At 45.2% G+C, this 12,077-nt stretch overlaps 1 protein-coding gene across 1 annotated transcript in view; it reads left to right on the top strand.

The window, feature by feature from the left end:
• The window catches only part of SLC6A4 (solute carrier family 6 member 4), a 59,768-nt gene that overhangs the window by 42,537 nt on the left and 5,154 nt on the right, over positions 1-12,077 (top strand). Inside the window, exons 6-13 of the mRNA XM_081027831.1 lie at positions 512-646; positions 1,011-1,114; positions 2,178-2,305; positions 2,571-2,683; positions 3,470-3,601; positions 4,657-4,756; positions 6,170-6,270; positions 9,873-10,040. Of these exons, the coding sequence (XP_080883957.1) occupies positions 512-646; positions 1,011-1,114; positions 2,178-2,305; positions 2,571-2,683; positions 3,470-3,601; positions 4,657-4,756; positions 6,170-6,270; positions 9,873-10,040 (981 nt within the window). The remainder of the gene's footprint in view (positions 1-511; positions 647-1,010; positions 1,115-2,177; positions 2,306-2,570; positions 2,684-3,469; positions 3,602-4,656; positions 4,757-6,169; positions 6,271-9,872; positions 10,041-12,077) is intronic.

The following is a 12,077-nucleotide window of genomic DNA, read 5'->3' on the forward strand; positions in this document are numbered from 1 at the left end:
CTCTGGCTGCTGATCCAAACTCAGAACCCTGTAGCCCCAACAGGGGGACATTATTTCTTTCAACACCAAACGCATTCCATGGTGCTCAATCTGTCTTTTTGCCAAGTCTGTTAGAAAATTCCAGAAATGGGCCAATTCCAAGAACCATTAAATAATTTTTAAAATTCCTTTAACACACTGGTAGTGTCACAATTAATAATAGTGGCAATAATTTATTGAAAACCCATTGTGGACCATGTTCAGTGCTTTATATCTACTAGCTACTACTTGATTGTCTCCTGCTAGATATTTCCCCCATTTTATAGATGGGGAATGGGTTTAGAGGTGGTTAGGACCAGCCACCAGTGAATCAGATCCCTGTCTGATTCTAAAGGCTGTGATCTTTCTGCCACATCACTCTGTCTCCTAAAATTACAGGAAAAAAAAGAGGTAGATCTCCTTTCTTGGAGATTTTCAAGAATAAAAGACACCAACATCCACATGATGATAACCCGTGTTTCCTTTCTCATAGGTGGTGTGGGTGACAGCCACCTTTCCTTACATCATCCTTTCCATCCTGCTGGTGAGGGGGGCCACCCTCCCCGGAGCCTGGAGAGGTGTTGTCTTCTACCTGAAACCCAACTGGCAGAAACTCCTGGAGACAGGGGTAAGACAATGAGGAAAACGGTGTATACCTATCTGTCATTTTACTGACTGAAGCTAGTCCTCCAAATAGGACATTGGGAACAACGGAAATTTGGGTTCAGTGGCAAGTCTGCAATGATGCTTGAAAGCTAGAAATACAAGCATAAACAGTACAATTGAGGCCGCTGGATTGGTTTATGCCTACGTGATAGGTAGAGAAATCCCATTTGTTTGTCCTCGGTATGTGGCCATCCCTGGAATGAGCCTGGAGAGCTGGTTTTTCATGTCTGCATGTGGCCCCGTGGAGGCACGAGAGTGCTGATCCTGCTGGTACCCAGCGTTGGCTCAGGTGCCCCTCCGGGCCCCTTTTCTCTGCTGTGTTCTAGGTGTGGGTGGATGCCGCCGCTCAGATCTTCTTCTCTCTTGGTCCTGGCTTTGGGGTCCTACTGGCTTTTGCTAGCTATAACAAATTCAACAACAACTGTTATCAGTGAGTATCAGGGGCCCCGCAAGCAAAGCTGAAAAGTGGGGGGAGTGTGAGTGAGCTGGTCTGGAGGGAGGGGTTGTTCGAACCGTTGGTCTCAAACCTGTCCGGGCTCAAGCCATGCTGACACTGACCCTCAGGGATGCTCCAGGTCACTGACCAATTCACCATGGCCAGAGCATCCACCCAAACTGTAGCCTCACTCGGGCCACTCGGGGGTTGAAAGAAGCCTCAAGCCACTACCGTTTTGTGAGAATCTCAGTATATAAAAAAACTAAGAAATTCGAAAGCAGGTTTATAAAAATTGCAATAGACATTAAAGGTTTAGATTTGACTTACTGTGTTTAACAACAAAAATTATACTGTGATGATTTGTTTTTGTATATATCCACAGAAAGTATAATGATTGAACTCTTTCGACCAAGACAAAATGCCATGATTTTGTGGTAAAAATCTCATTTTACGAATCTGGACGAATCAGAGAGTGCTGCACCAATTGTGATTTGAATATCACTCATCTTTAGAGTTAGCTTTGTTTTAATGTTCTGTCACAGATGACAACATCCAGCAATCTAATTATGCTATTCATAAGGTAGTTACAGAATTTATTTTTTTTTTTAAAAAAGGAATTCGCATACACCCTAAGCCATGTGGCCTTACCTTGGGACACCAGCCGGAAGTGGTATGATGAGGTCTTTTTTTTTTTTTTTGTAAATGTCTGGGTATCTCTGTGACAGTTGTAACCTCATTTACACGTAACGTCAAAAGTCTAAATCTGAGGACTTCGCAAATGTGAGGCCAAGACCTCTTTCTGGCCCCCACGCCAAGCCTTGTGTCGTGCTGATTCGCAGCAGGACTGTCTCTTAAAATAAAACCTCCCCTGACTTGCTGCCCTCCCATGCTGTGTGTGGCAGTCATGTGTGTGCGTCAGGGCTGATCCAACCAGTCTCAGAGGCTGAGCACTGGGAAGGGACATCAGGACAGGCCTGAAGCCCCCGGGAGCTGGGCCTGCTCACCCTGGCCGTGGCTGGCTTGGAAATGTCTCAGCCCCATTGGGTTTTTGCTCCAGAGATGCCCTGGTGACCAGTGTGGTGAACTGCATGACGAGCTTTGTCTCAGGATTTGTCATCTTCACGGTACTCGGGTATATGGCTGAGATGAGGAACGAAGACGTGTCCGAGGTAGCCAAAGATGCAGGTAGGAGGCCCTTGGGCTCTGTTTCGGTCCCTTGCTCTCACTGAATTGCTTTGCTGCTCTGTGGATCTTTTCAATAGTTAACTTTTGAATTATTTCTAAATGGTCCTTTTAAATGTTTCAAAGGTTTTAGAGAAACTTACTGTCTTGGAGAGCGCAACCCTTTGCCTGTGTTCAGGCCATGTGGCAATGGGGCAGCTCCCCTTGGCACCCAGGACTGGTTCCTTGAATAGACTCTGGGCTCCTCCTCTCTCCCCCTCTGTCTCAGGCCCCAGCCTCCTCTTCATCACCTATGCAGAAGCCATAGCCAACATGCCGGCGTCCACGTTCTTTGCCATCATCTTCTTTTTGATGTTAATCACATTGGGCTTGGATAGCACGGTGAGTGAATGGGAAGTGAAATCGGACTCCAAGACTTAGGAAGAGGGAGAGGAGGAGAGAAGGAAGGGAGAAAGGGAGGATGAGGAGGAGGGAAGGATGAGGAGAGGAGGTGGAGAGGAGAGGAGGAGGGATGGAGGGGAGGAGGGGAGGTTGAGGAGAGGAGGGGAGAAGAAGGGGAGGAGGAGGGGAGGAGAAGGAAGAAGCCGTGTCCATTCCTTCCCATCCAGGTCACCCCAGGGGTGTTGGCTGCCCCCTCCTGGTGCCCCCCAGCCCGTTGTCATTCCTCGGGACTGTGCTTCCCGCCCTACACTGCACTAGAGTCATTAATGGGAAAATGAGGGTAAAGTGGCTGGCACAGGCCAGGGACTCAGACATGTGAACTATACACTGTCCCTTGACCAGACAGCAGCACCTATGGGCCAGGACAAGGCCACTCTTGCCTCTCAGTGCCCTGCCAGCCAGCCAGCCCAGGGCCTTGCACTTTGTAGTATGGAGTGCGTCTCAGCTTTGAGTTGGCCTTTCTGGTATAATCAAAGTCTCCCCAAGAGACCTCACATAAAGAAGTCCTGTCCATGTTTTCTTTCTTCGATGTCCTTAGGGATGGGTCCTCAATGACAGTGTAAAACAGTGGAAATCGATTTCTAGTGTAATCTGGTGTGTAGGGGAGGCTGCTCAGGATCGCCGTGACTGGTCACTCGGCAGTCTTAACCCCTCTCCTGTTCACTGTGCTAGGAGGTAACAGTCGTCCCAAAGCCTCCCCTGTGACCGTTTGTGTGTCCCTCTCAGTTTGCAGGCTTGGAGGGCGTGATCACGGCTGTGTTGGATGAGTTCCCGCACATCTGGTCCAAGCGCCGGGAGGGGTTAGTCCTTGGTGTGGTCGTGACCTGCTTCTTTGGGTCCCTGGTCACCCTAACTTTCGTGAGTACCACAGCCCTCAGCTTTGAGTCAACCTCCCCCAGGGAAACAGAATGGTACAGAAGCGGTTCCTTTCCTTCTATCCCTCATGGTGCCCTGGCTTTGAGGCCGAAGGGAGAGAGGTTGTCACTGCTTATAAAAAAGTTTGTCATCAAGGATCAGAGAAAAAAAGTTGTTTCTGGTAGTGTCTGTTTGTAGAATCTGTGCATGGTATCTGGAGGCTCTTAGCATGTTACGGTAGATCCACCTAGATTGCAGGCGTGGCAGAATATCTGGAGAAAAACTAAGATTGGCTTTTCCAGTTTATATCCAGTTGCTTTCATCTAGGCTGCTTTCATGGGAATAAGGACCAGATGTCCTGATACGCAGAATATCTGGAGGCTGATGGCTCACGTTTATAATGTCACTTTGTCTCTTCTGAGAACTTTCAATGGTAAAGGAGTCCTACTCTCTGTGGTGATTTTTTTTCTTTGTAGCTGAAGGAAATATTGTAAAACAGGCATCAGTTAGTACCCACCGGCATCTTAGGCTTGTGCCTCCTGACTCAATGTGGATTTTGCAGATTTGCTCCGTCAAGCCATGACCCCAATGGTTGTGGAGCCTCAGGAAGGTGGCGGGGCCCTGAGCAGGACCCAAGGGATTTGTGACTTAGGACAGAGGGCCAAACCGTGACCAATGCGCTCAGTGCGTGTGGTACTGCGGACTGTCTCAGATTAAGTCTTTAGGGACCGGATTCTCCAAGGTGGAAAGCACAGTAGGTGTTCAGTTAATTGAAGAAAGTTGAAAATCAATCCTTTTGAGTTTGTCTCTTACCACTTAGTGGGGAGAGGAAACATGAAGAGAGTGTTCCATAGGGAAGGAAGAGGCATCTGATGGGATGAAATCTGGCCCACTCGGACAAGGCCAGTCCAAGAGGCAGGCTCTGGGATACTTATATTAGGTTCATGGTGGGAATTTTCCAGAATTATCCTAAGTTAAGAAGCTTCTTTTGGCCTCGTTCATAAATAGGAGGCAGTGCCTCACAGCGCCCTTAACGAGGTTCACGATCTCTTTTCCAGGGAGGGGCCTACGTGGTAAAGCTGCTGGAGGAGTACGCCACAGGGCCCGCTGTGCTCACCGTCGCACTGATAGAAGCAGTCGCTGTGTATTGGTTCTATGGTAAGATACCTCCCTCTGCCAGCCCGTAGCCACCAGAACAGAGATGGGCTGATTTCATCAAAGGGCAGGGCAGTATACAAAAGGTCACTTCCTGGTGAGTCTGTGAAGTAAGCTCAGCTGAGTGCCCTCTCCAGAAACAGGTCATCTCCTCCTCCATACTCTTCACAACAGATGACTCGTACCCTTGGGAGGGCTTTTTTTTCCTTCTGAGTTTAAATGCTTACCTGGTGGAGAAAGGCTGACACTTCCCTGCAGCTCATCCACAGTGGATGCGAAAGATCCTGACTGGCTTAGAGCCAGTGACTGGCTAAGCATTGGACAGAACATGAAGAATTAGTGCACAGTGAATGTATTTGCAGAGTGTCCCATATGCTACTGGGACAGTGATTTAAATTTCGCAAGAGCTCCCTCCAGAGCCCTGGGCTTATCTTCTAGGTAAGAGGCAAGAAAGTTCCTATTTGTATTATCTGCCCTGGAGGAACCCCCAGTTCACCCCCTCTGATCCTGGGATGGAATTTGATAAGGGTGAGACCAGCTGGGGGAGCGCAGACAGTGAGCTGACATGGGTCCATTGGCAGGGGTCCCGGGAGCCCCTGGGTGGAGATGGGCGCAGGCAATTGAACTGAAGACAACCGGATTCAGAGATGCCTCTCTTCATCTATAAAAATCAAGAAGTGACTATTTCATTCTGAAAATGTATTTATTTTCCTCATTTCTATGATAATAAAACAGCTTTAGCATGTTTGTCATTACACATAGGATGAAGAAGGGGCCCCATATTTTGAGTTGCATGGGAGCCCAGTTTTTTAAAAAGAACTCCTCCCCATCTCATCAGCAATTCCGGAGACAGAGTCCAAAGTGTATGAATCACTATAGACCTGCTGGAGAATTGCTGGGCACTCTCAGGGAAGCAAGTGCCTCTTCTCAATTTGTCACCAGTCAGAGTTCTCACTTCTCACTTCCATGCCAGTGACTTTTCAGAGGAGGACTCTGACCTAGCACATGAATGGGCCATATTGTTAAATTTTTCTCTTGAAAGTTTCTAGTATATGGTTAAAGTCAGTGTCTGTTGAGCTGGTTCATCATTAGACAAAATTTAACTTTCTCTTCTACAGTAACAATAAAATAAAATATATGCTGAGCTCTTAGGAAGGCAACGTGGGCAGCTAGAGGGGACTTTGGGTCCCTCCCAAGATGTCCACCTATCTTCCCACTCTATGTAGAAAGAACATTGTTTGCTATCACATACAGTTTGGTAACAGGTCCCCATGTCCCATTTTCAGACCAGATTGGTGCCCCTGAGTCCCTCCTCTGAGAAATTCCAGAGCTGCCTCTCTCTCTGAGAATCAGGGGATAGGACAATCCATGTCCTCTTGTGGTCAATCAAAATCTTTCTCTTTTGGATGATTTTAGGCATCACTCAGTTCTGCAGTGATGTGAAGGAAATGCTTGGCTTCAGTCCTGGATGGTTTTGGAGGATCTGCTGGGTAGCCATCAGCCCTCTGTTTCTCCTGGTGAGTTGTTTCCCTTCCCCTTCTGACCCTGGAGAAAGATTCACTCAAACACCTATAAAAAATAAATTTTATTGAAGTGTAACATATAACAGAAAAGGGCGCAAATCATAAGTGTACATCTCAATGAAATTTTATAAATGGAGCACACTTCTGTAACGAAAATCATACCAAGAAACAAAAATATGACGAGCATGCCAGAAGCCCCTCTTGGGTCCCCTCCCGGTCACTGTGTCCTCCAGGGTTATCACTCTTCTAACACTATATAGTCAGTTTATTGCATCTCTCCCCTGCTCAGTGATAATGACAAATAACATTTAATGAACATTAAGTGCCAGGCTAGACTTTGTGCAAAGCTTATGCCCATTGCTTTGTTTAATCCGCACAATTCTATGAGGTAATATAGTTCGAATACCTTGCTGTACATTTAAGGAAATTGAGGCTGAGAGATGTTAAGTAAAGGGTCCAAGGTCACGTGACAAGATCTGTTCAAGCCCGGAGAAGGATTTACCATGCTGGTCATGAGCCTGAGGAAAGGTGCTGATCATTTTGAGTTTTCTTAAAGACGCCCCACAAAAGGTCCTCAAGCATGACCTGAATCAAAAGTAGAATCCATTTATGGTCAAAGGACCTGGGTGAGAAAGTTCAGTTCCAAGGGTTGCCCATTGGCTAAGATGTGTTCAAGGTTCACTTCATCCTTGCTGCACATGCCCCTGCCTTTCCTCCTGGTGTCTGTCTGAAGGAGATGTTTGTCCCAAGATGGATAAACCACCCTGCTAACATCCCAAGTGTGCACTGGGGTAGCCTGGGGTAAAGTGTCTCTGTGCACATCCGCAAGGACCACTCTCTGTTCATTTATGTGTAACTTTATTCTAGGGGGGCTTTCTGATCTTTTAGAGCCAAAAAGGTTACACTGTTCCTTCAGTTCAGCTCCAGCTGAATGATGAGGCGTGTCTGGGCCACTGATTTCGTCTTAGGCCATCTCTGCCTTCGGTAGGGTATGGCTATGCCTTCCCCCCTCTTTGAGAACAGCTCCTTTTCGTGCTCTGTGTTGACTTTCTCAGGGCAGTCCTTTATTTTTTTTGTACCTTTTTGTACCCACACATTAACCTATAAGATGGACAATGTGCTCATTCTTGCCTTTGCAATGCTGCATGTCTCTCTCTCTACCCCAGAATCCTTCCTTGACTTCCATTTCCCTGGATCTGGAGGTTTCCAAAACCAAAGTTAACCTTTGTCCTGAGCAGCAGGTATTCTCAGGGCCCAGTGTCTCTGGGCCATGCTCTGCGCTCCAGCGTTCTCCCAGGTCTTAGCCTGGTAATTCCTCATTACCTTATCAACTTGCTGTTGCTTTTACATAAATTAAAAACATACGTATTTTTAAATCCAGAAATTTTCATTGTTTTCAGTGAGAGAGTTGGTCTGAATCACCTAGACTGCCATTACTAGAAGCAGAAGTCCTGACATAAATGGGTTATTAATTTATATTATGACCCGTGCCTCTCGGTAATCTATTTAAATCCTTTCATTTGTTTTTCAAAGGAAGGAGAGACGCTGGATTATGTCCTTGAGGGAAGAAGTGGTTGTGCTTGTTTACTTTAGTAGTCCCCACACAGGGGCAAATGATGCCCAGGGCTGAGGTTTGGGGAAGACACTGAGGCATTTTTTAGGCGTAAAATTTCAGGGGGCACCCAAAATCTCAGTCCTTGAGATAAATGCTATTTTAATGCAATATTTTTAAAAATCAATGCAAAAAAAAAAATTCCTGATGAACAAAATGTCAACATTTTAAATAAACACAGGATCCGACCCAACGCTTGGATGACTTACCTCAGCCTCATCTGGCTCTGTCAGATCCAGTCTTTTCAAAATATTGCACTCAAATCTTATTTATCTTGATGACTAAAATTTTGGCGCCTTTTAAATGTTGTGCCCGAGGGGATTGCCTCCTATGTCTCACCCCAATCCTGACCCCAGGCTTTTAGTATTTTCGTGTCTGTGAACTTCTGGTTTTCCAGTGGACTGGCTGAATTCCTGGTGGACTATCAATGAGTTTCAGTGCGCAACAAAAGCCACGTACAGATGTGGGTTTAGGCACATTACTCATAAGTCCTGTGACGTTCGCTGTACTCATGTCCTCTAAAAGCAAGTGTTCCAGGGCACGAGGAAGAGGAGGCAAATCTGTCTTCCACTTCTGGGTTTACTTAACAGCTCCCTTGCTCTGGGCTTTTTAAGGCTGCTTTAGGTAAACAATGAGTAGCTTACTAAAAATATTCTTTTTCACTGAAGCCAAGTTATAAAAAAAGAAAATATTGCGTATGAGCAAGGAGAGGCTGGGACATGCCAAGGGGTGTCTGAAGCAGCACTGACTGGCCACAGCCAGAGCTTGAGACCTCCCTGAGCTACGCTGGGTTTCACACCTGACATCAAGATGAGACGAGTTACAGCAGGGATGGCTCCTGACCAGACCCCATTCCCTGTTTCACAACTATCTTCGTTAGTAGCCGGACCTGGGGGTGAGAAGAGTAAGTCCACAGAAGGGTTTGCAATTGGCCCGGCTCCTGTTTTGAAAGCTTCCTCCTAGACTTAGGATAACACTGTTCAGAAGATGGATGTGTGTTTAACAATTTCCCATTTTATTACCTGCAGACAAAAAAAAAAAGATATAAATAGATGTTTAACCACACAAATAATTTACATTACTGTCTTCTTTATGACTATGAAATAATAAAATTAAATCAAGAGCAATAACGATTTCAGCACAGTGGTTACTAGGCAAAAACTGATATTTACACTCTCTCTGGAAACCAAACTGAAATCAGAGAACTCATAAATTGAGTGTTGGGAGCACACCGTGGAATTTTTCTTGGTCGAAATTTTCACCGAATTTTCAAGTAAAAAGTGTATTAAGTTGCTTTCCCTTCCATTATTCCTTTCATTACAAAGTCCTGTGGCCGGCGGCCATTCATTGTTGAGATGCTCGCGGCAGAGCCATGCTTGTTGAAACCTCAGGCTAAGGCACTTGACGTAGGTAGAAAGCAGAGAGCTCCAGCAAAGGGGAGAGAAGGAACATGTACCCAGGAACCCGCTTCCTGTCCAGGTCTTGAGAATCTTTATATCCCTCCTGGAGACAGGTAACTTCCATCTGACCAAAACAATCACAGGAGAGAAATGCAGAGGGAAATGAACGCAAAGAAGATAGAAATAGGAAGTCCTGGGACTGACGGGGCCGTGGAGAGGTTACCCAGCATATTTCTCCCAAAGAAACGGCCCAAAACACTCCTGATCAGTGCCAATCTCTTTCCTTTTGTCATGAAGGGGGTGCTGTAACTCCCTTCAATAACATTCTGAGACCCTGGCAGCCCCACTGCAGAGTGGGGGGGTGGGGATGGGAAGGAAAATCAAGATAAGCACCTGTTTTATTTTTGCAGCTTAGGCACAGAAATTAGTGAATTCTACGTGTCAGAGTTCAACCTAAGATATATCATATTTTGGGAATTTCCCGAAAGTATCTTACCTTTAGCATTTGGTGTTTATGGTATCAGAATTGTCTCTTATCTGCACAGATATTGTTGATTTTTCACATTTGTTGGAATTTGTTTCAGTTCATTATTTGCAGTTTTTTGATGAGCCCGCCACAGCTACGACTTTTCCAGTACAGTTATCCTCAGTGGAGTATCATCCTGGGTTACTGCATAGGAACCTCATCTTTCATCTGCATCCCCACATATATAACTTACCGGCTGATCATCACTCCAGGGACATTAAAGGAGGTATGTGCTAGTGTGTGCCTGTGTGTGTGTGTGTGTGTTTTCAGACTAGTAATTATTTGAGGACGAAAGGGTTTTTTTGTTATGCTCTATTAGAAGGAAATAAGTCCATCACATGAAATTCACCAGAAGGCTCTCAACCTTATATATTTAGATACCTACACCATGTAGATTTCTAATGGCTGCCACTGTCATCTTGAGGCATCTTCCATAAATGTCAAACACAACGGCGAAAGAGTGAGCTGATGATTTGGGTGCACCACAGCACGTGGCGTGCGCTTGTGTAGTGTCCTAAAATCATCAGGTAACTACTTTGCCACTTGCTTGCCATTAGGCATGGTGTCTGGGGCAACAACCAAATTTTAATGTGAGTGGAGATTATGGTGGGAAATATTCATGGTCAGTTTCCTAACAGCAATGCGACAGGGCTGTTTTGAAACTCATCACTAATTAAGGATGTGGCAACAATATCATAGTTTTAGCTCAAGCCATTGGAGTAAAAAAAAAAAGTTGCTGTTATAGCAAGACTCATTTCAATACTGAATAATGTGCTATAAAAACGTTAATAACAGAACCTTACAGTTTGTATCAGATTGTGTATTTTCAAAACACCTTCATGTAGATGATCTCAAAATACCTTGTGAGGTGGATGCACAGCTATTATTAGCAGAAAATGGTACTGAGACTGGGAATAATGCTGTTCAAAATTCCCTTTTTTTTAGTGACTTTTCCAAGGCCACACAGTACAGGGAGGCTCAGAATCCAGGGTCTTCTGATTCCTGGTCCAATGCTCTTTCACTTTTATATGGAGTTTCTCTTTTGTCTTCAGTTTGCTCTTACTCGTAGTTTGCTAATATAGAAATTGGTGCTACAGGTTAGGGAGAGATGAGTTACTATTTTTCATCCTGTCTTGTTAGAGTTAGTAGGTCGGGTCACTTGCAGGTCTGTGGGTAGTGCTTTTGTATGGGATAAGCTCAGAGGTGAAGAGTGGTATTTAGGGAAACGGGCCCAGACTCTCTAATGACCTGAGAACTGAGATGGGCTGGTCTGTGTGCTCTTGGAAGCAAAACTCAAGCATGAGACCATCACACTCATCGTCCTAAAACATTTCATGAGAAACATGAAGCAAGAAAATATGAGGCAATTAAACCACAGCTCTTTCTGAGAACCCAGTTCATTTATTTTTCCAAACAGAAAAGCTAAATTCTAAGTGAATAGAACTCTGTGAGGAGTTACTCATTTCCTATCCACAAACCAGTCCTATCACAACCTTATTCCTCCCAAAGGGCCTTGGACTCTGGTGTTGCTTGAAATACATGCTCAGAACCAGAGTCGTTGAATTTGTCCCTTTAGGTTGTCCTTTGAGGCAGTCGTGATGGTCTGCTGGCTCTATTGATTCAAACCCAGAGGTTAAGGTCAGGAGTGGGAACTCTAGTCAGGTTAATAAATGTCAGTATTCTTTGGTCACAGACTGCACCTCAACTCTTGGTTATCTTTCTTGCAAATTCCCTGTTGGTCACAAGGAAGTACCACCCAAAGATGTATAATTAAAAGAGCTCAGATCCATTAGCAATAGAAGTACGGTGGACTGCAGGGGCATCTTTTCCATAGGCCATCAGATGGGGAACAGTGTGTTACCAGGAAGCATCATGATACAGCCAGTCAAGGAGGACCAGGAGGGAAAAGACCTAGTCAGCTATGGCAAGTTACCTTCTCTGGACCTTAGTTTCTTCATCTTTAAAATGTGCTCATTGGACTGGATTAACATTTCCCAACTGTTAATGTATTTTAAGGAGCAGTAGTTCAACAGGATATCAAATAGGTGTTACTGCTGGGGTGCTGGGGGAAAAGGTTATGTAGTGAAATAATTTTGGAGAATGATGGATTAAGATTAAGTTAAATAGGTTTCTTTACTGTGAGACTTTGCAAAAGCCTTAATATGCCCATGTGCATGCTTAGTATCCGAGAGGGATAAAGTGTGCCATGCTTTTCGCCAAGAACCCCAAGGGACTATAATTCTTTGTGACTACTATACTTGAT

Source organism: Rhinolophus hipposideros (assembly GCF_964194185.1).
Source record: "Rhinolophus hipposideros genome assembly, chromosome: 20".
Lineage (NCBI taxonomy): Eukaryota > Metazoa > Chordata > Mammalia > Chiroptera > Rhinolophidae > Rhinolophus > Rhinolophus hipposideros.